The 22756-nt window shown below is 41.8% G+C and overlaps 1 protein-coding gene and 1 pseudogene across 13 annotated transcripts in view; both read right to left on the bottom strand.

The window, feature by feature from the left end:
- CD55 (CD55 molecule (Cromer blood group)) overlaps nucleotides 1–20499 on the bottom strand; it is a 46694-nt gene extending 26195 nt beyond the window's left edge. For 5 of the 13 annotated variants that reach the window (XR_006707068.1, XM_045456742.1, XM_045456740.1 and 2 more), the window contains exons 1-7: nucleotides 20205–20392; nucleotides 19222–19413; nucleotides 17603–17794; nucleotides 17140–17239; nucleotides 15745–15830; nucleotides 9959–10147; nucleotides 2961–4268 (exon numbers count right to left, since the gene is read on the bottom strand). Coding sequence is in view for 11 of the 13 variants with exons in the window: in XM_045456742.1 (XP_045312698.1) it covers nucleotides 2961–4268; nucleotides 9959–10147; nucleotides 15745–15830; nucleotides 17140–17239; nucleotides 17603–17794; nucleotides 19222–19413; nucleotides 20205–20304 (2167 nt within the window). In the remaining 2 variants the exon portion in view is untranslated. Of the gene's footprint in view, nucleotides 1–2960; nucleotides 4269–9958; nucleotides 10148–15744; nucleotides 15831–17139; nucleotides 17240–17598; nucleotides 17795–19221; nucleotides 19414–19483; nucleotides 19603–20204 lie in introns of those variants that run through there. The other 8 variants (XR_006707070.1, XM_045456747.1, XM_045456746.1 and 5 more) reach the window with 8 other exon arrangements.
- LOC123587055 lies at nucleotides 12604–12703 on the bottom strand (annotated as a pseudogene).
- Nucleotides 20500–22756: the final 2257 nt, after the last annotated feature.

The raw sequence follows: 22756 nt of genomic DNA, 5'->3' as shown, positions 1-22756 counted from the left end.
AATGAAGCAAACTTTACTTTCAAGTAAATATATTTATAGTAATATTCTGCTCTCTTAAGTAGTGAACAAATATACTCACGGGACCACTGAGAACAGGCAATATTACACAGCAGAAAAAGCACAGGACTGGGAGCTGGCAAACAGGTGTATACCCACCCCCCCCCCAATTTTCTCCCTAGTACTAGGCACACTCTGAATCCTACAAATTAATCTCTGTGCCTTGAATGCACCATCTATAAAACGAAGCTAAAAAGACTTATTTTGCAAGCTTGTTATAAGGACTAGTGTCCAGAAATGGAAAGTGCATGGTACATGCTGTAATCGTAGGTGCCCAGTTAAGTGACGGCAGCTACTTTCTTTTTCCATATGAGCAAAAAGTGTTAGATGATATTTAAAGAGTAAGTTTTTTTTTTTCAGGTTTAGTTTAAGTTTGTTAAATTATCTTGTATTTTTTTTTTTTTGGCAGAAAGAAATATTTCAACAAAGTTAGCTCTATAACAAATTTATATAAAGTGAAACTTATGGGGCGCCTGGGTGGCTCAGTCGGTTAAGCGTCTGACTTCAGCTCAGGTCGTGATCTTGTGGTTCGTGAGCTCTTGCCCCACATTGGGCTCTGTGCTGACAGCTCAGGGCCTGGAGCCTGCTTCGGATTCTGTGTCTCCCTGTCTCCCTCCCTCCCCTGCTCATGCTCTGTCTCTCTCTGTCTCAAAAATAAATAAAAAATTAAAAAAAAAATTTTTAAGTGAAACTTATGGGGCACCTGGAGAGCTCAGTTGGTTAAGTGTTTGACTCTTGATTTTGGCTCAGGTCGTGGGATAGAGTCCTGCTTTGGGCTGCGTGCCGTGCGGAGCCTGCTGGGGATTCTCTCTCTCCCTCTGTCTATCCCTGCCCTGCTCATGCTCTTTCTCTCAAAATAAACAAAAAACTTTAAAAAAAATATTTAAGGGGCACCTGGGTGGCTTAGTCGGTTAAGTGTCCAACTTCAGCTCAGGTCATGATCTCTCAGTTAGGGGGTTTGAGCCCCCGCATTGGTCTCTGTGCTGACAGCTCAGAGCCTGGAGCCTGCTTCGGATTCTGTGTCTCCCTCTCTTTCTGCCCCTCCCCTGCTCATGCTCTGTTTCTCTCTCAAAAATAAACAAATGTTAAATTTTTTTTTTTAATTAAAAATAAAGTGAAACATTTCTCTTTTCCATGCTCTGTGAAAAATTAGATGTATTCAACCTAAACCATTTAGGCTGAAGACGCCAAATAACCTCCTACAAGTGTTGAAAGTAACAAACTAAATATAAAGGTGTCAACGTAAGCTATAAAACCGATATTGAGTACCAAAAGTCAAGTTAGATGATGAAATATATGCCATACTACTTACATAAATTATAAAAACATACAAAACAATATCATGTACTACTAATGGACATACACATACAACACGAGAATTAGAACGTAGATAGGATGCTTACACACAGACCTCAAGGCAGTAATCGCCTTGAGGGAGACAGAAATGGTGACATAGAACAGTGTCTGCAATGTTCAAATTCTTAAAAATACCCAGGTAATGGCAAGAAAGACTTCAAGATAACAACCGTGAAATGTATGAAATTGTTACAAAAATATGGTCACAATGTGTATAACTGTCTTTGAAAAAACACAGTTATTTGATGCCATTGAGGAATGACTCAAAGCAGGTAGGAATGGGTTAAGATTCTGTGTATTTGCACGTATTTGGCTTTTTACCTAATGGAATCAAGAAATATACAAAGGAAATTTCAACAATGATATCTGTAATGTTTTCAGCTCTTAAAAATCGTCTGGGGTGATGGCAAAATAGACCTCATCATAGCAGTTATAAAACCTGAACAAAATATGCAAAAACATAATGACGGTGATTTGATGGCACCAGAGGGCACAGGAAGACAGGCAGAAATTGGTCAAGACCAAAAGAGGGAGAAGAACTGCCTGGAACGCGGTTTGTGTGTTTGCAGGGAAGGAAATCCCTGGCCATGTGGTGTAAGGAGCAGAATGCCAGAGGCCTAGTGGCTGGATAAGTCAGTGGATGGAGTTCAGGATCGACAGAGCATCTGGAAAGGGAGGGGCAAATATGAGGGACTTCTACGATTTTATTTCTTGACGTTTGTGGTAGTTACAGAAATATTTGCTTTAGAAAAGTTATTGAGCCACACATGGGTATTTTATGCAGTGTGTGTGTGTGTGTGTGTGTGTGTGTGTGTGTGTGTGTATTTGTTCAAACAAAAATTTACAACAATTTTTTAAAAATTATCTCTTGGCTCACAGTCCTATTGAGATTTTCAAAGGAACCGAAAAAAAATAGACATCTCTCATACGGAACAAGAACGTCCATAAAAATTTTGGCTACACATTAGACAAGTTATGAGACAAAAGGACATCCCAGTAGCCTGAAGCAGCAGTAACTAGTAAGAAGGGTTTCATTGGTTCACTCAACAGGTATTTCTGAAGTCTACAGCCTATTTTACTCCACTTTGATAAAAACTGTCATTTAAAGAGCCTTGTGTTAATATAGACTATTTCAAAGAATTCTGTTTTCACTTACTTAGAAGACACTGTTGAGATGCTTTACCAACTCTAGGGAATCTGGAACACCCTTTAGCATGCTTAAGGGATGGACCTCTATCAATCAACCAGACCCAGAAATCAACCTTAAGGATGGTACATGTTTGGTTCTCAGAAGGGTCTTGAAGAAGTCAACGACTCCCTAAAGCTAACATGGAAAACAGAATTTCTTCACCAATCTTAATTTCGCATTGTTTTTATGGAGCCACAATCTTTTTCTATGTTATTGTAAAATGTGTCTTTTTAAACAACTTGCCCTAGCATACTCCAAATCTGCCTCTGAAGAAAGTCAAGAGCGCTAGCATGAAAAACTCCTTCTACTGTAGCACATGAGATCCATACTCAGGAAAACCTGAACAGTCTTAACTAACCTGAAGAAGGAGTTCCTCTTCCTTTATGCGAGCTTGTTGAGCGAAAGTGCGTGGTTGCCCTGGGAACAACAGCTGAAGTCTGTTTTGCTGTAATATGAGCAGAGGTCAATCTTTTTGTTGTATGGAAACCCTTAGTCGCTGGGGCATGGACAGCGGTGGACTTTTGTGTTGCTGGAACACTCTGTGTAAATGAAATTTTTGCTGTGGTGGATCTACGGGTTGCTGGTATGGCCTGTGTAGCAGACGCATTTGCCATGATGGGCTTCTGGGCTCTCGGTGGGGTCTCTGTAGACACAGCATTTGATACAGGGAATTTTTTGGCTGTGGCTGAATCATTTGCTGTGGTAGGTTTCTGAGGAGTTGGTTGGGACTTTGTAGTTGAAGAATTTATTTTGGTGGATTTCTGAGGAGTTGGTAGGGCTTTTGTACCTGGAACATTTACAGTGGTAGGTTTCTCAGGAGTTGGTAGGGCTCTAGTAGCTGAGGAATTTATTGTATTGGGTTTGTGAGGAGTTGATGGGGCCTTTGTAGCTGAAACATTTACTGTGCTGAGATTTTGAGAAGTTGGTAGGGTTTCTGTAGCTGAAGAATTTAATGTGTCAGGTTTCTGAGGAGTTGATGGGAGCTTTGTAGCTGAAATATTTATTGTGTTGGGTTTCTGAGGAGTTGGTAGGGCTTCCATAGCTGAAGAACTTATTGTGTTGGGTTTCTGAGAAGTTGATGGGGACTTTGTAGCTGAAACATTTACTATGCTGGGTTTCTGAGGAGTTGGTAGGGTTTCTGTAGCTGAAGAATTTATTGTGTCAGGTTTCTGAGGAGTTGAGGGGGACTTTGTAGCTGAGGCATTTGTTGTGTTGGATTTCTGAGGAGGTAAAAGGACTTCTGTAGCTGAAACATTTACTGTGTTGAATTTCTGAGGAATTGATGGGGCCTTTGTAGCTGGAGCATTTATGGTGGTGGGTTTCTGAGGAGCTGATGGGACTCTGGCACCTGGAACATTTGTGGTGGTGGGTGTCTGAGAAGTTGATGGGGCTCCAGTACCTGGAACATTCACTGTGGTGGGTTTCTGAGGAGTTGATGGGGCTTCAGTGCCTGGAACATTTGCTATGATGGGTTTCTGAGGAGTTGATGGGGCTTCAGTACCTGGAACATTCACTGTGGTGGCTTTATGAGGAGGTGATGGGGCTTCAGTACCTGGAACATTCACTGTGGTGGTTTTCTGAGGAGCTGATGGGACTTTCGTACTTGGAACACTTGCCACTGACGGCTTCTGAACTGTTGGCATGCCCTTAGAAATCTGGGAATTTTCTGTGGAAGAGAATTGTACAAAAATTAGCTAAATAATGCTGTCAAGTTAAGACTTAGGAACCAACTTCTTGCTCTGTGACTTCTCCCTTTCTTCCTAAAAACACCTAAATTTGACATTTAGGAAAGCAAGTCTTATTGTGAATTTCCCAAGGACCTGAAATGCCACATTGTTTTTGCTCTGATATAAATGATACCCACAGCCAGTTAAAGTGGGTTTGCACCAAAGCAGTACTGAGGTTCGTAAACTGTTTTCTGTGTAAAGAAAGGAAACCAAAGTCAGAGTTGGTAGTAATCTCAGCCTGTGACACACCCCAAATTGAGATGTTTTCTCTCACAAAATGTCTTCCTTTGCTTATGCCAAGACCAAAGAACAACACTGGACAGACAGAGATAATCACAACATAGTTCCTTTTTCCAATGCTTTCTGGCATGTTAGCGACCTCGGAAACGTCTTTGCTTTACTTCTTTTTTCACATAATAAAGTCAACCTGAATAAAATAACTTTTTCCTCTTGTGCTGGCTACCAACTTTACATATCCTAATTTAGTTCCTCCTTGGATTTTAGGTCAGGTAACAAATATCTGAATTTGCAGCTTCCATTAAGATCCTATCACGAGAATCACAAATCTAAAAACTTGGCACAATTTTAGGTCTTCAGTGCCTTTTTGACTTCGCGTGGCTTGCAAATTCCTTCCTAAGGCAGCGCCGAGGAGGGCGACCCATTTCACCACACACTAGAAACCGTGGTCGAGTTCTCTAATGCTGCTAAGCTTCGGTGTTCTCATGTGTGCAATGAAGATGAAAACAAAGCAGATTTTATGACATTATTGTAAGGAAGGAGAGGTATAACTGAGGTAAGTTATTCCCCACAGTTCTTGTCCCTGAAGCAACACATTTTAGCACAGTGCCAGTTCCACCAACACGCATTTTGCAACATGCACTCACAGGTTGTGTGTCTTTTACATCTGTTTCCTGTATCTACCTCAAATGACGCTGGAAAAAGGATAAGGCACATCAAATACCTAGCCAGTGGCACAGTACTTAGGCACTCCAAAAATGATAGACGGTGCTCTTAGTGTAAGTAAAGCTTTTACATGGGTTTTTCCTCTAAGATGCTCATATGTAAAATTTATCCTTTGTTCCACCATGTTAGTTCTCATTTTTGACCCAGGGGGCTTAGGTGCTAGTGGAGCTTAAGTTTCCTGGAAAGTGCTTCTCCGGTTACCTCTTTGTTATTTGGTGTCTCGTTTAATTCCCTCACCATCAGAAAGCACGCTCTGAATTATTTCAGTCTGCTGCGATATACTGTGATTTAGAGCCCAGAATACGGTCAATGTTCCATGCACCCTTGAAAAAAAAAGGTTTTCAGGGTTCCGTGCTCTTAAGAGCACTGAATGAAATATGCTTATATGAAAATATATCAGTTTTTTAAAGTTTACCTGTTGCTTCTATATTCCTTTTGGTTGCTTGTTCTATCAGCTATTGAAACAGGCATGTGGAATTCTCAAACTATAATCATGGATTTGTCTACTTTTCTTTCTGTCCATTTTTAACAATGTGTGGATTGAAGCTTTTTTTTCAAGTGTTCATAGATCGTAGATTGTGATAGATTCCTGCTGAACTGACCCCCTTTGTCATTATGCACTCTCTTACCTTATGTATGCCTTAATACTAATAGAATTGCATGAGCTGTTTTTATTTATTTATTTTTGGTAATTGTTTGCAAAGTATATTTTTCCATCTTTTACGTCTGACCATTCAGTGTTCTTATCATTAAATTGGGTCTCTTGTAAAGCAGATAGTTGTTGTTGTTTTTTTTTAATCCGGTCTGGCAATCTTACTTAAATTACACTAAGTATAATTACTGATATAGTTGGGTTTATATCAAACACCTTACTCTTAGTTTGCCATTCCACCCATCATTTTATGTTTCTCTTCCTCTCTTGTTTCCTTTTGGACGAACTATTCATTAACATCCCCTTATTAGCTTATGATTTCTACATTCTGTCACTATTATTTTCATGATGGCCCTAGAGAGCATGGCATGTATTAGACTAGAGGTCAATTATGCAAATTAACATCTTTACCACTTTTTAGTATTGCCAGAACCTTGTAACATTTGAATTCAATTTACCTCCTTCTGTCTTTTGCTCACTTGCTATTACACATTTGTATTTGACATAGAAGTCACATCCCAGGAGGCACTACGTTTACTGTTTTGTAGAGTCCATGGTCGTGTATATAATCTTGGTAGCGTTCTTCATTTCCTTTTGCATTTTCGTGTTTTACTTGGGATTATTTTCATTCTGCTTGAAGGACTAGTTTTACTGTGTCATTTGGTGCAGGTCTGGTCTGCTGGAGACAAGTTCCTTTGGTTTTCATAGGAGAACATACCCGTTTTGCTTTCAGTCTTAAAGGATGTATTCACCAGGGAAAGAGCCCAGGGTGAGCAGTTCTCCTTTACTTGAAGGATTTCTTCTTGTTGTCTTTGGTTTCCATAATTTTTGTCGAGAAGTCGTGATCAGTTGTCGCTCCTTTGAAGATAATGTGTCTCTTTGTCTCTTGGTACTTTTATCATTATTTTAAGTTTCCAAAAATTTTTGCTATGAGATGCCTGGAAATGGTTTTATTTTTATTCTGTTTAGAGTCCGGAGAACTTTTGCAATATGTTGATGTATTTCATCAGTTTTGGAACAGTGTGTCATTTCTCTGAATATTTCTATTCCTATTTATCTCCTTCTCTGTCTCTCCTCCTTAGCTAACTTAGGTTAGAACAGTTTCACATGTCTCAAATATCTCCTAAAGTTGTGTCTTTATTTTACATTCTCCCCCCTCTTTGTGCTTCTGGGCATTATTAATGAATCTTCCTTCCTGTTCCTAACACTGTTTCCCGCTGTGTCCAAATCACTGTGAAACCTATCTATCATGCTCTTCATTTCGGATTTTGTATTTTTCAGCTGTAGAAAGTCTACTCCATTTTTACAGATTCCAGTTCTTTGTTGAAATTCTCTATTTATCTTTTCCTTTAATACCTTAAACATATTAATCACTTATTTTAAAGTCCTTGCCTGCTAACTCAATTATCTGGATCTCCTTTATCTGGATTTATTTCTCCCTGGTTTGGTTATAATTTCTTGCTTCTCACCATGCCTAATAACTTTTTTATTGTATTATAGATATTTGTATCTAAAACATTCAGAAGCTATGATCTTCCAAAGACAGGTCCCCTTTTCTGATAGGCAGACTGGTAATGGAGGTGATCACCTCCTCAGCCTATGAGGAACTGAGATGGGTCTCAGCCTCAGTAAGACTCAGTCTATTCTACCAATGCCTCCGATCCTTGGGGATGGCCCCTGTGGGCTTTTCCTGGACAACCTGGAGGATGTTTGTTTCCTCATCGCTGGGAAACTGTGGGGGATCCCAGGTCTGTCCTTCAGAGTCCCCAGCCCAACAATCCAGCCTCCTTCCCCACACAGCTTCAAAATGGTCACAAATATCTTAAGGGGGAGACTGGCTGTGTGCTTGATCCAAGCTTCTTCCTCAGATAGATATTCATTGCTCAAATACCATTAAGATCTGAGGAATTTCATTTTGTACTTTGGAAGCTTTGGGTCTAACACCCCAGTCTCCCCTGCAGCCCAGAAATCAGCAAATGACCTTTTGGAGAAACCAGCACTGCATGTGAGGACCTCAATTTTCCGTGTATTTTCCTAACCCACCAGAACCATTAAAAGCTTTGCCCATTTCTTGGGGCACCTGCGCAGCTCAGTCAGTTAAGCGTTCAACTTGGGCTCAGGTCATGATCTCGTGGTTTGTAGGTTCAAGCCACGCTGGGCTGACAACTCAGAGCCCGGAGCCTGCTTCGGATTCTGTGCCTCCCTCTCTCTTTGCCCTTTCCCTGCTCATGCTTGGTCTCTCTCTCTCTCTCTCAAAAATAAGTAAACATTAAAAAATAATTTAAAAATAAATAAATAAAAGCTTTGCCCACTTCTCTCTTACCTGGCAGTGGTTTTTTTATGTGAGTTGCGACGAATCCCCAGCCCAGGTGTACCTCAGAACATCTTGCCTTCACTCGCCACCCCCAGGAATTCGAGTTCATGCAGTCCTCCTTGTTCCCAGGACTTGTATCTTATGCCTTTAAAAATATGACTTAAAAGGGGTCGTCTAGGTGGCCATCTCTCGAATTTCAGCTCAGGTCATGATCTCATGGTTAATGAGTTCGAGCCCCGCATCAGGCTCTGTGCTCTTGGTGTGGAGCCTGCTTGGGATTCTCTCTCCTCCTCTCTCTCTTTCTGCCCCTCCCCTGCTCTCTTTCTGTCTCTCTCTCTCTCTCAAAAAATAAAAATGAATTTAAAAAATATGACTTAAAAAAATGGATCCAGATTTGGCAGTTATGGTAATAGAAACATTAGCCTACCATGGCCTACTTGGGCACTATCCTAGAGTTGTAAGCTCTAAATAACTGATGATTTAATAAAGCAGGGTAAAGTAACCATGACATGTGTCAAATAGATTAAGGGGGAAAAAAACCACATATCAAACCTCACCCATAATTAAATTAACTCAAACAATAAAATGAAATGTTCACTGCTTATATTGTCTCATCTCCACATCATAATAACCATGCTCATTAACTGTGCAGAGAACCAGCACAATGATGCGATATGGGTAGGAGAGTAAATTGCTACATTTTCTTTGGAAACAGTGTTGATAACATCTATCAAAAGTTCAAATGCGTATACCTTTGCTTCAGTAATTACACTGCAAGGAATTTATTGTACAAAATGTACTTGCCCACACGTGCAATTCCAGATGTATAATATTCCTTGCAGCATCTTTTGTCATAATAATTTACAAAGCAAACTAGAATCAAAAACTAAATTCCCCTCAACAGGTTAAATAAATGATACATCCATACAACAGCTATGATTAAAAAAATAAATGTTGTAAAAAAAAAAAACATGCGTATGTATGTTTATTTTCTAGAATCGAACACGAAAATTTGTGAACAGCGGTCACTTCTCAGGGTTTACTTCTCATTTTATATTAGTCTGCATGGTTTTAATATTACTGCTCTGTTAATGTACACCATTTATAACACAAACCTACTTTTCACAAACACTGATATTTAAAAATCCATGCCAATGCAATTCCAAGTATAATTATAAAAGTAGCATTTGCTTGAGTTATACCGGCATTCAAACATGACATTGCTAAAACAAATACCACCTACTGGGACTACTATCTAGATCCCTCAGTTAACTCTAACTTTCCCTCCTAACTGAATAAAATAAGCCACCCTATGGACCTTTGTATTAATATTAACTCATTGAAAGTAATATGGTAAGAAGTAGCAAACTTAAGCTAATTCACTATAGCATGAGACATTACGGGGTGTGTGTGTGTGTGTGTGTGTGTGTACGCGTGTGTATTTGTATATGCTGTGTGTGTATATGTATGTATTTATTTATACATTATCATATGTTCTCCATATCAGTGGTTCTTTCTTTCTTGGAACCCATAGACTCTTCTGAGGATCTGATAAAAAACTGTGTCCCCCAGAAAAATGCAGATATGCACACGTACAACATCGTACATTCATTTCTCAGGGGGTTCATGGAATCTCTGTAGCCCACATATAGTCCTAAAGGTAAAAATAAAACAAAAACATAACTATGCAAACTGATTACCTTTGCATTCAGGGGGCAGGCCACTCCATTCTCCTTGGTCATCTTTAACAGTACAATAAATAGAGTTCTCTCCGATCAGGGTAAAGCCTTGATTACACTGATATTTTACAGACTGTTGATACACATAGGTTTTCCGTGGATTTTGAATGGTTCCGTTGCTAATTTCTTGTGGTTCTGGACAAACAATTTCTTTAAAAAATTCCAACATATTTTAAATTAATAAAACTGCCAAGGTATTTTTACATAAGACTAAGATATGTTAAATTATTTTAAAGAATTAAAAATCTACCATTTCTCTAAATTCAGCATTATCAACAAGGGATGCTTATAAATACATATTAAGTAACGAGAATATATTTGGAGCTTTGGATGCAAATGTTGTAAAACATGAATGCTAACTTTGAGACCAATGTATAGAAATAAGATTTAGAACAGGGGTGCCTGGTTGGCTTAGGCATTTAAGCACCTGACTCCTGATCTTGGCTCAGGTCATGATCTCACAGTCTGTGGGATCTCGCTCTGTATCAGGCTCTGCTCTGATAGCATGGAGCCTGTTTGGGATTCTCTCTCTCTCTCTCTCTGCCCTTGTCTCAAACCCCTTCCCTGCTCTCTCTCTCTCTTAAAATATAGAAAAAAAAAGAAAGAAAGAAGATTTAGAACATATATGTAAAGCAAAAATTACAATAAAGTCTGCACATATTCCAGATCAAATTGTGCTGGAAAAAAGTAAATACTGCCAGAGTTCAGAAGTGAAAGCAGGACAGAGATTTTAAGGAGGATATGGAACTTGAATTTAATACTGAGATGTACCCTTCTGCGAAGACAGCAGAGAAGAGGGCATTGCTCTTTATTCCAGGGAAAAATAATGCTAAATGAAAGGAGCTTAGAAGTCAAGTGGCGGGGTGCCTGGGTGGCTCAGTTGGTTGAGCTTTTGAGACTTCAGCTCAGGTCATGATCTCATGGTCTGTGAGTTTGAGCCCTGCAATGGGCTCTGTGCTGACAGCTCAGAGCCTGGAACCTGTTTCAGATTCTGTGTCTCCCTCTCTCTTTGCCCCTCCCCCACTCACGCTCTGTCTGTCTCTGAAAAATGAATCAACCTTAAAAAAATAAAGAAGTTAAGTGGCATACTTGGGAAATACGAATAGATCATTTTGACAGAGTAAAATACCTTAAATGTCAGGATTACATTTTAACCTTTAGGATAAATTTTTTTAAGCATGTATTGACTCACAGCCTTTTACTTCACGTAAATTTATAGAGCAGCGGAATATGTCAAACAAATACAAGCAGAGTCTCTCTGGTTATACTATAAAAAGAGACCTCTCTCTATAAGTTGCCCTGATTAAAAAAACAATGCAATGGTTCCACATTCTCTAGAGCTGTGACATTGTTTGTTATTTTTTTCCCCTTGAATCAGGAAAGCAATGTGATCACCTGTATACATCGAGTGGCCTTAAGTAACCAGAGAATACTAGAAAATTTATAAATTACTTTTAGGCCATCGATCAAAGCAAGGAGCAAAAACAAGTTAGTCTGCTTTGCTCTGGGCTTGGGTGTCTGATGACAACACATATCACCATCGGTACAGTTCAGATATTTTCCGAGTGCCTAATGCATACCAGGCATTGTTCTAGAAACAGAATTGCAAAACTAAAGAAGATATTAAGTCCTGGGTCTTCAAGCAGAGTGACAAAAAAGATTTTAATTTGATCTTTAATTAAATACAAAAGATTTTAATTTTAACACAAGATAAGGAGACTTTCAGCAGAAGTGTGTTCCGTGGTGTGGAAAGAGAGAAGAAGGACAGTTAACCAGCTGGAAGGTCAGGAGAAACTTCTAGAAGGACTATCAAAGCAAACCCTCAATAAGAAAAAAAAGAGAAGTCCTGCAATTGAAGGGGCCAAAGGACACTCCAGGCAGAGGCAGTCACAGAAGGAAAGAGGGAGGGCAGTGAGCGTGGGTACAGCGGGAAGTATGAGGGCAAGACATAAGCACGAAGTAGGAAGGCCACGGCTGGCCTTGTATGCTTCACCAAGGAGTCTGGATGTTGTAAGTGACGAGGAGACAAGGATCAGCTTTAAGAAGGAAGAGATGAGACACATTTGTGTTTCAGATGCATCACTCTGGGTAGCGTGTGAAAGAAATATTACAAGAATAGAGGATGGGGCCATTGCGAACAGTGTCACTTTTGAGCTCAGGCAAATGGGGACTCTTTCCCTAGTTCCCACACTTTATTTTCTTTTTAAGATTTATTTATTTTGAGATAGATGGGGTGGGGAGGGGCAGAGAGAGAGGGAGAAAGAGAGAGAGACTCCCAAGCAGGCCCTGCACCATCAGCACAGATGTGGGGCTCAAACTCACGAACCGCGAGATCATGACCTGAGCCGAAGTTGGATGCTGAACCAAGTGAGCCACCCAGACGCCCCTGGCTCCCACACTTTAAAATGCCACGCTGTGGCCCTCCTCTGACTGTGCCTCTCCCTACCGGGTGGGATATCTGCAGGGCACAAAGGCGTGCTCACTGCGAGCTCCCCCTCCACTCCCGCTGTAAATCACGCTCTAGGACCTGGCCCAGAATTCCCTGTGCCAGCACCCTTTGCAGGGCCTGAAAGGTCCCTTCTCCTGGTCTGTATTCTTTTTTTTTTTTTAATATGGAACACTTCACAAATTTGTGTGTCATCCTTGAGCAAGGGCCACGCTAATTTCTGTATCGTCCCAATTTTAGTACATATGCTGTGGAAGCAATCACATGGTCCCGATTGTTGAGAATGGTCTATACTGTTGATGTGTACATCTGCAGCCCAAAGTTCAGTGGAGTGTTAAAAAAAGGTCACAGGGCGCATGGCTTGGGTGTGTGGGCCGAGTGGTCCATTGACAGGCATCAGAGACTTCTCACAGTGACAGAAGGGGATACCTATTTGAGACAGATTGGGTCTTAGGTCACGAACCTCCATTTAGATTTGCTCTGGGCCCTTGAAAATGTTAAGAGTGGCCCTTACTTCAAGAGTCCAGATGAAGGATAATCAACCACATAGAAGTCATACAGATGGAGGATAAGACACAGGTTTGGAAGTATATTAAGGAGAAAAAGCAAAACGATTTAGTGATTAGAAGTGGGAGGTGAAGATAATGGGATGGGTCTGGGATGGCAGATATTATACAGATATATTCCAGGATTGCAGGGGATAGCAGTTCACTAAAGGTACTTCTGAAAAAAGGAAACATTGGGAGGGGCACCCGGGTGGCTCAGTCGGTTGAGGGTCCGACTTCTGCTCAGGTCATGGTCTTGCGGTCCTTGGGTTTGAGCCCCACGTCGGGCTGAGCTGTCAGCTCAGAGCCTGGAGCCTGCTTCGGATTCTGTGTCTCCCTCTCTCTCTCTGCACCTCCCCTGCTCACACTCTGTCTCTCTCTCTCTCTCGCTCTCAGAAATAAATAAACAATAAAAATTTAGAAAAAAAAAAAGAAAAGAAAACATTGGGAGAAAGATCGGAAAACAGATCCTTCTGACATTGAGGCTTCATTCAGAAAGGACCAAGCACTACCGAAGTTTGATGTATAACCAAGGACACATCTTGACCTTTTCTTTCCTTCCTCAATCTACGCGCTGACATTAAAGCACTTTGGTGTGTCCAGAGGCCACGGCTGTGTACTTAAGGTGAGGCAGCTCACTGTTTAAAAATGTGTATTTTCCACTTCATCCTTTGGCATTGTCCAAACAGAAAAATTAAGTCACGTGGAAAATCAGAATCAGAGCCTAAAAGAACTGGGCTTTATCGGGATAGTTGAAGGCACAGTTTTTTTTAGGAAAAAGGGCTCCTTTTTTGCAAGACACAGGTGTCCGTGGTTGCTGAACTGTGAAATGGATAGAACAAAGAGGAAAACAGGAACCCCAGTCAAAGAGGAAAATGGAGTTCAAGTTACCAGACAGGGAGTAGGACTGTGGCCCAGCCCCAGCCAAACATGAAGAGAAAGTGTGTTTGCAGTGCAGAAGCTCTACTGTGTTGGGTTACGTGCTTGGTGTCCACATGTCTGTGAAGTTCCTGACAGCAGTTGCTTGTGAAGATCGCAGCCTCAGACTGGGAGACTGCTTGTCCAGACTCCTGGACAAGTTGTCTGTGTCGGGGAAAAAATACAGTCTGGTTCCTCTTTGCCGTCCAAACTTACTCTAGTATCATGTACAACATCCCCTGCTGGATGGTGGAAATGGGAAAGATGGTGGGGGGCAGTAATGCTAAAATTTTCCAAGTAATAACAACGAGAAAAAGATGTAGCAGAGAGAGGAGGGTGGAGTGAATGCAAGGAGGGTGTGGGTGTGATCAGCTCACTCCTGTAAGCTCTTGGTTGGCAAGGCTTCAATTTATTTGTCTTGATATCAACTGACCCCACACATTGCTTCCTACAGTGTGCCCATCAATACCTGCTGGACAAATTATGCTAAGCCTATTCCAGTTTCCTGCTCCTAATAACACCAAAAACTTGAACTTAGCAATGATTTTAGCAAAGATGGGAGAAATAAAGCCTACATTTTAAAAGTTTTTAAGAAATGTTTATTTATTTTTGAAAGAGAGAGAGAGAGAAAGAGAGAGAATGAGATAGAGACAGAGACAGAGAGAGAGAGAAAGGCAGAGAGAGAGGCAGAGAGAGAATCCCAAGCAGGCCGTGCCCTGTTAGCATGCAGCCCGATGTGGGGCTCAGTCTCACGAACCGTGAGATCATGACCTGAGCCAAAGTCAAGAGCCAGAACTCAGCCAACTGCACCCACTCGGGTACCCCTCAAGTCTACATTTTTAAATGCTACATTTTTTCTTAAGAAGAAAAAAGAAATATGTTCCACGGATTTTACCCCTCTCAATTTTCAGAAGACCTATGTCTAGAGTGGATATAAATTTGGCTTGATACATGTATTTATGATATTATTTCTATGCCCTACCTCCCTTTTAGCAGATAAGATCCTCAAGTGCAGAAATCGTATTTCTTCTATATTGTATAACCTTATTTCTCTAATGATGAAAAATAAATCACACTTGAAAACATTTATTGATAATTAGCTCAGCTCATAATCCCAAAAGAGGCAGATAGGCAACACTGGGTTTTAGAAAAATAATGGATTTGAATCCAGAAGTCTGGGTTAAATGCCTTCTCTTGCCACTTACGTTGGGATGTAGGGTCAGATCATATAGATTCTCTGATAAAAAGTATTTTAATCCATAAGATTAAAAATTGTGGGGGAAGAAAAACTCTGTATCTATTTTGCTTGATTGTTAGAAGGAAAGGTAGGATAATGAACGACTGAGCACAATACATATCTCAGTTTGTTGGCTTTTGTGTGTATGTGTGTGTGTGTGTTTGTTTTGGAGTTTGTTGGGTTTTTAATCCTTTATCTCCATAACTAATAAAGTAAGAAACATTACTGATAAAGTAGCTAAGACATTCCTACATTGGAAAGTAAGGGTACTACAAATATACACTGTGGATAATTCTTAATGAGAGAAAGTAACGCAGGGGCGCCTGGGTGGCTTAGTCGGTTAAGCACCGACTCTTGGTTTCAGCTCAGGTCATGATCTTCCAGTTTCATGAGTTCAAGCCCCGCATCCAACTCTGCGCTGACAACACAGAGCTGCTTGGGATTCTCCCTCTCCCTCTCCCTCTGCCCACCCCACCCCCACCACTTGCGCTGTCTTTGTCTCTCTCAAAAATAAATAAACAAACTTCAAGAAATAAGAGCGTAATTTACCACTGATTATTCAGCCTTACCACCAGAGCACTTAGGTTTTTTTCAGTCTTACCTTCGCATTTTGGCAATGGGTCACTCCACTCCACAGCCTGGTCTGCAAGGGAACAGTAACTAGAAGCTGCACCTACTAGCCTATACCTAAAACAATGAATGGAGAGAAAAGTTAGGTCTCATCCACATGTGTTTGACTTCGTTTAAATTCTCCAGAATTATCACCTTAAAATATTTACTATCCCCGTAGATGGAGACGAGACAATAGTTGATCAAAGTTTACATGGCAGTGTAAAGGAAAAGAAAAATTTACTTTGAAAAAGGTGATATGCAAATGAAAAAAGGTAGGAGACAGGCAAAACATTTTTGATTTGGGTGGAGTCCGTGTGAGAAAACATGAAAGTGTTTTGAAACATTTTACGGTGATACAGATGTTTGGATATTTTTTTTTTTTTTTTTTTTTTTTTTTAAAGTTTATTTATTTTTGGGACAGAGAGAGACAGAGCATGAACGGGGGAGGGGCAGAGAGAGAGGGAGACACAGAATCGGAAACAGGCTCCAGGCTCTGAGCCATCAGCCCAGAGCCTGACGCGGGGCTCGAACTCACGGACCGCGAGATCGTGACCTGGCTGAAGTCGGACGCTTAACCGACTGCGCCACCCAGGCGCCCCAATGTTTGGATATTTTATATTTCTGAATGCTAAACGATCAATAAGGCGTTCACAGAATAACAGAACATATTTTAAGGGTTCAAAGTACTCCCCAGATTTGATATTAATCATATTAATGATCCGAACGTCTCTGTTTCGTACAAGAGACAAGTGATGCTGGTATTTTTATTTTGTAAAGAGCAGGGACACACACATACACACACACGGAGTAAAATATCATAATTCAATGTGCAGATATTCAATGAGAAAATGAACATAAAGTTTCCAGAAGTGTCTGAGACACTGATGATACTCAATGAGTGAGTTCCTCTTTCGTACATATGGGACTTAGAAAAGACCTCAGGGCAGAATGGTATTTTCACACTAGGAATAAATGTCTTTAACACATCATACTTTCTAACAGGCCATTTGCATATAGAAGAAAATATGGTAAATTTAGGCAAATTAAGGACTGGTTTCTTTTGAACCATTGAAGGACTTAATTTCTACAAGTGCAAACATGTTTTTCTTCCTTTGCCAATCACATTTAAAACGTTCTAGTGAATCATAGACGTACTGAAATCTAGCAATTGAGGGAATTTGATGTTACAAGAAATTGTCTTTTCTTGCCCCATTTTATTACACGTAACTGTGATGAGCTCATGATAAAAGATCTTTGAGCAGAGGACTCGTTTTATGGAGACTAGCTTGAAAACACTGACCACAAATGTAAACACTTACACCTTCCATCCTGTTTTCACACTAATTAAATACAGAGTATAAATACAAACTATGCCCAGACATACCCTGTGTCACACGAGAAGGAAATAGATGCACCATATGATATGTCAGTTGTTACACTGACATGCCCATGTGTTATATCTCCAGGAGTAGGACAGGATTTTTCTAGAAGAGAGCACAAATTTATTTTTTCATTAGATTATCAGGCACATCTATGCAAATGCATTGTCACTTCTTATCCGTAGACGTTTCATACCCTGCTTTCATATGGTAAGTTTCAAATAACATATTTAGAATATACACTCATTACATCTGAGGTGGCCTTAAACTAATTAAATGTGAAATGTGTGAGTTAATTAATATTCCTATCTCACGAGTATTTAGTTTGCCTAATTTAAAATAAAATTAATGGTTCTTTTCAGAAATTCTAAATGACAGGCACACGTAGACTTCTGGCATGAATGAAGGAAGAAATACTATTTCCCCAAATACCGTATGATTGTGAATACTCTGTAAAATTATACTCACTTTTACAAAATTCATCTGGTGTGGACCACGTAAAATTCTGAAGGCAAGTTAGTTTGTCTGAGAGAGGTTGGTTCCTTCTGTAGCCCGGACGGCAATCGTATTCCACAACGAAACCCTCGGGGAAATAATTCTGTTTGCTAAAAGACCTCTTGAGCGATGCAAAACGTAGCCTGGGTGGAACATCGCAGCTACCTGAAAGTATGAACAAAAGCAACAACATAGGTAACATCACTTTGTTTTACAATCTATGTTTAATTATCCAGAATTATTTGATCCTTTACATCAAGCCTTTTTTGGTACTTCTTTGTACATATTTGGTATTCGACCATATTAATATGACTATGACATTTACAGCACATCGAGCATATTCACACGTATGCTTATGAAGTAAATTGGGTATGGAGCTATCACTATGCCCACAATGCAGAAAGTAGAACCCATTTAAATTGCTGACACAGTTCTGGCACTGAAGCTTATTTGCCCTATGGAGGATGGGGAGGAGATCAGATGAAAACCAGCATTTCCAGACTCCTGGGCTAATGTCCTGGGCAATGACAATACCAGTGACAATAATAGCTAATATTTGTTGAATACTTCTAAATGTCTTATACATGTAAAAACTCATTTAATCCTAACAACCCAGGAGGCCAAGGATCAGATGGGCCAATAATGTACATAAAAGTATTAACTGTAAATGTCTGGGCAATTGTGAATTTGGAGAAGCATGGGATCGTGGAAGGGACATTGGATGTCTAGTCCAAAGGCTCAAGTTCAGACGCTGGCTCTCGTGCATTAGAACTGCTGATCTCAAGAAGTTATCTCACTTCTGGGGGACTGTTTCCCAGCTGTAAAATGGGGGGAAGAGTCCCCACCCAACTCAATATACGTAGAAGGGTTATAAACTCTAAAACTTGACACATGCTCAAAGGCCTACTTACTTCAACACACTGCCTTCTGAAATCACGGATACGTAAAAACAAAAAGTTAAGGCTGATTTCACACCTGGTTGCAAAAAACACTTGCGGCAGGTCCTGTATTTATGCACCTCTATTACTGCAGGTTGTCCAAAGCTAGGAACCAAGTCTTACCTTTATGTTTACTTGTATATGTCAAAGCTAATGCAGGACTATGCCTCTAATGATAGATTTGGAGGTAAAAACAGAGAACTTTTTAAAACACCACCACAGAGTGGTATTCGCTAAGTCCTACCTTCCAAAATGAAATTTAAGAAAACAGACCTCTGTTACGTGTCTCAAGGTGATTGCCAAACATATATAATTTACTTCCTACGTTGTACCTATTGTTTATTTTCTCTATTATTTCAGGAGGTACAGCATTAGGGGGAAACAACAACAACAACAACAACAAAAAAAAAAACAGAAAAAAACAAAACAAACAAACAAAAAACAACAGAAACCCCAAACCTGTTAACGAAGAAGCAGGACCTATTCTGGGAAGTAATGACAGTCAATTAGCTGCAGGGTAAAGTGCCAGCTATACCCTGGGGTTTAATAATGCTTGAAAACTATCAATTACCAGTCACTGCGAAGAGGGATAAAATTAAACTAACAAGATACATTCCATTCCCATACTTACATACAAAAAAATTAAGAACTTACGGTTACAAAATGCTGCCACCTCCGACCATTGATTGTTACTGATACAGATCACGGAGTCTGGCTTGCCAGGGACTTTTACAAAGCCTTCATTACATTTGTATGTTACTGTGGTTCCTTCAGGAAAACTCTTAAGATCACGATCACTCAGAGTTGGGTGGGCATTAGGTACCTCTGGGGGCAAGCTGCAGTCACCTAGGGAGAAAAAAAAAAAAAAAAAAAAAGCACTGAAGGAATTAATACTTTTCAATTCACAGCAACATACCTTTTCCCAGAGGAGTAAGAGAAGCTGCAAGGGCTTTTGATACACATGTAACAGTTCCATCCAGCGCTGAACTTCCAAGTTCCATCCAGGAACTTGATAGGCTGCCATTCTTGTCAATTAATTCAGTGCTAAAATAAGGAAGGAACCCCTTCCCTTCATTATTTTGTTTGTAAAGTGGTTTAGAACACGCATACAGTTGCTAAGCGCACAATGAAGACAGACGCCCCCTCCGGACGTTGCTACCCAAAGAAGACGCGCAAACTTGTAGCTAGCACCCAACTGTGTAAGAGGTGAGAGTGGTCAACTCTTTGGCCACCCACCCTTAAAGAGATGTTTTGGGGGGGAGGGGAGGCTGAGCATTCACTCTTTGAGCCCTGCCCTTTGGGTTCCCCGTGTTCGGCTGCTCCGCAGACTCAGCCCGCGCTTCCTCAACCGTCCACGCCTCACTCCTAAAGCCACGCGAGCTGGGGGCCGGCACCGCAAGACCCCAAAACTTGCAGTTTAGCAGCGGCGATCCTCTCCCTGTCCCCAAGGGGTCGTGCTAGTGGGAGCTCTGAGCCTCAAGGGTAGAGGATTACGGGAACAATTACCCGTGCCCGCATTCCTCACCTCCCCCGGGTCCGCAGACTTCCCGGTCTCCGCGGAGACGGATCCAGCCCCTCCCACGCGGACTAAGGGCTCACCCAGGGGGGCTGCCCCCCCACCCGGGTCCCCCGCTCACCCTGCGCGGCGGGTGGACACAGCAGCAGCAGCAGCAGCGGCACGCTCAGCCCGCCAAGGAAACGCAGCGCTGCGGGGACGCTCCGCCGCGCGGGACCCATGGCGCACGGGGACGGGGATCCGGAGCGAGTGCAAGCGGCTCCAGCAAGGAGCCGTAAGTAGCAGCAGCGCCCGACGGTTCCGCCGGGCGAGTTAAATTAGCGCCTGGGCGGGGCTGGCGCTCTGAATCACCAAGGGTGGGGCAAAGAGACGGGTGGGGGAGTTTGCTGCACCAGGTGCTGGGCAGGGCGAGGGCGAGGGCGGGGGCTCTCGCGTCACCCGCCCCCAGGGATCCCAGACTTGGAAAGGCGGATAAGGGGCCGGGAGAGGGGCTCGCTTTTTCTCTTTGCTGGGGTGGGGCCTGCGATGAGCTCCCATCTGCAAATGTAAATATCTGCCTTCCAAGTAAAAAACTGGGGGGAACGGAGGAGAAGCGAGTGGCGTTGGCTTGGTTCCCCAGGAATCTCAGTTAGGTTACCAGGAAAGTAAGCGGTCTTGAGGCGGAAAGGAAGGTGCCTTGGATTCAGAGGTAGCTCTTGGAGGCTGAGAGAGTGCCCGCCCAGGGACCTGGTGCCTTCAACTAGAGGTCTGTCAAATGCCAACCAGAAAAGGAAAAAAAAAAAAAAAAAAAAAAAAAAAATGTTGTGTGGTCTCCCAGGACAGTCCCTAATCTGAAAACTGCAAGTGGGAAATGGCCCAAGAAAGGTCGAGCAGCACAGCAAGGAGTGGCCATTGTTCATACTATGCTTGGGCGGGAATCACTTTCTTCGCCAGCGTTCTCATTTACCAAGGACAGCTCATGAATTCCACTTTGGGACGATTTCAGTCCGACTGCTGGGAGAAATTCACCATCCTGCGGGTGTGTGTGTGTGCGTGTGTGTTGGGTGGGGAGAAAAATGCCGAAACAGAAACCAAACGCCAGAAAACGAAATGATAGGGTGGTGGTTTTAAGAGGAAAGTTTGTTGGAAGACTTTACGTATATGCCAGTGCTTTGCGATACTAGCTACACATTGGAATCACGTGGGTAGCTTTTAAAAATTCCAGATGCTCAAACTGCCCCTCAGACTAGCTAGATTAGAATCTCTGGGGATCGGAAGGGGGCAGCAGGATGATTTAGAGCATTCCAGTTGATTCCACTGGGCAGCAGTTTGAGAAACACAAATCTACATGGTGGTGGTCAGAGTAATGACCCCCCCCCCCCGGACTCCCACCCTCGCCTGGCCAGCACTGTCCCTGTCAGAAACAAGAAAGGACATTGATGGAAAGGCTGGTTACTCCTCTTCATGGAGAGTAACCCCAAGAACATTTTCCTTTAGTAATTCACCTGGATCTGGTTAGCAGAGGTCTACCCTAGGTTTTCCTATTCCCTCAAATACCTTACCTTGTTAGGTGAAATCCTTGACTTGGAAATGTGCCTTGGTCCGTGGACCAGCTGTGGGGGGGTATTTGTGGCATCCTGTCATGATACTCTTTCCTAAATGCTTTTGATCACTCTTTTTATGTTAGTACGAGATTTATAAGAAGGAAAACAAGTTTCGACAATACCAGTTTCTCTGGCTCATGCTTAGTGTAGTGAACTGGATGAACCCAGTGTCACCCAGTGCTAGAACCAATTGTATAGGCATTCCAGGAAAGGAAGTCCTGTAGGCTTTCACGGAAACCTATCAGTATTAAAACATTCTAGAGTTTAAGGGCACCCAGGTGGCTTAGTCAGTTAAGTGTCCACTCTTGATCTCTTGGTTTGTGAGTTCAAGCCCTGAGTTGGAGTTGGGTTCTGTCCTGACAGTGCAGAGCCTGATTGGGATTCTCCCTTTCACCCTTTCTCTCTGTCCCTCCCCCGCTTCTGCACTCTCTCTCGCTCTCTCGCTCTCTCTCTCTCAAAATAAATAAACTTAAAAAAAAAAAAAAAAAAGCCCAAACATTGTAGAGTTTAGAAGTTGGGCAGGGACACTTAAAATTATCTACCGTGACCCTCACACTTGATATTAAAACACCTTGGTTTTACTCCCATATGTGAAATAAAAACAAAGTATATCAGGGCCCAGCAGTGTTCTGGAATTCATACCAGATCTTTGTGTATTCTCCCTAAGAGGCTCCCGTGACCTTAACCACCATCCCCTTCTGTCCTACAATTATAGGCAAATTGGTGTGAAAGGCAAGGTGGCATCATGAAAAAGATCTGAAGGTCAAGGCCACTACCTTAAGACCTGTCAGAAAACTTTGAGGCCTGTTAGAACTTTCTGTTTATTAAGTGAACGTAATACCTTTTTATCCAGGAAAACAATGAGCTCTGAAAAGGGTTTTCCAAAAAAGATCTTTTTTTTTTTTTTAATTTTTTTTTTCAACGTTTATTTATTTTTGGGACAGAGAGAGACAGAGCATGAACAGGGGAGGGGCAGAGAGAGAGGGAGACACAGAATCGGAAACAGGCTCCAGGCTCTGAGCCATCAGCCCAGAGCCCGACGCGGGGCTCGAACTCACGGACCGCGAGATCGTGACTTGGCCGAAGTCAG

This window comes from Leopardus geoffroyi, chromosome C3 (genome assembly GCF_018350155.1).
Source record: "Leopardus geoffroyi isolate Oge1 chromosome C3, O.geoffroyi_Oge1_pat1.0, whole genome shotgun sequence".
Lineage (NCBI taxonomy): Eukaryota > Metazoa > Chordata > Mammalia > Carnivora > Felidae > Leopardus > Leopardus geoffroyi.
This window is presented reverse-complemented; position numbering and strand designations above follow the sequence as displayed.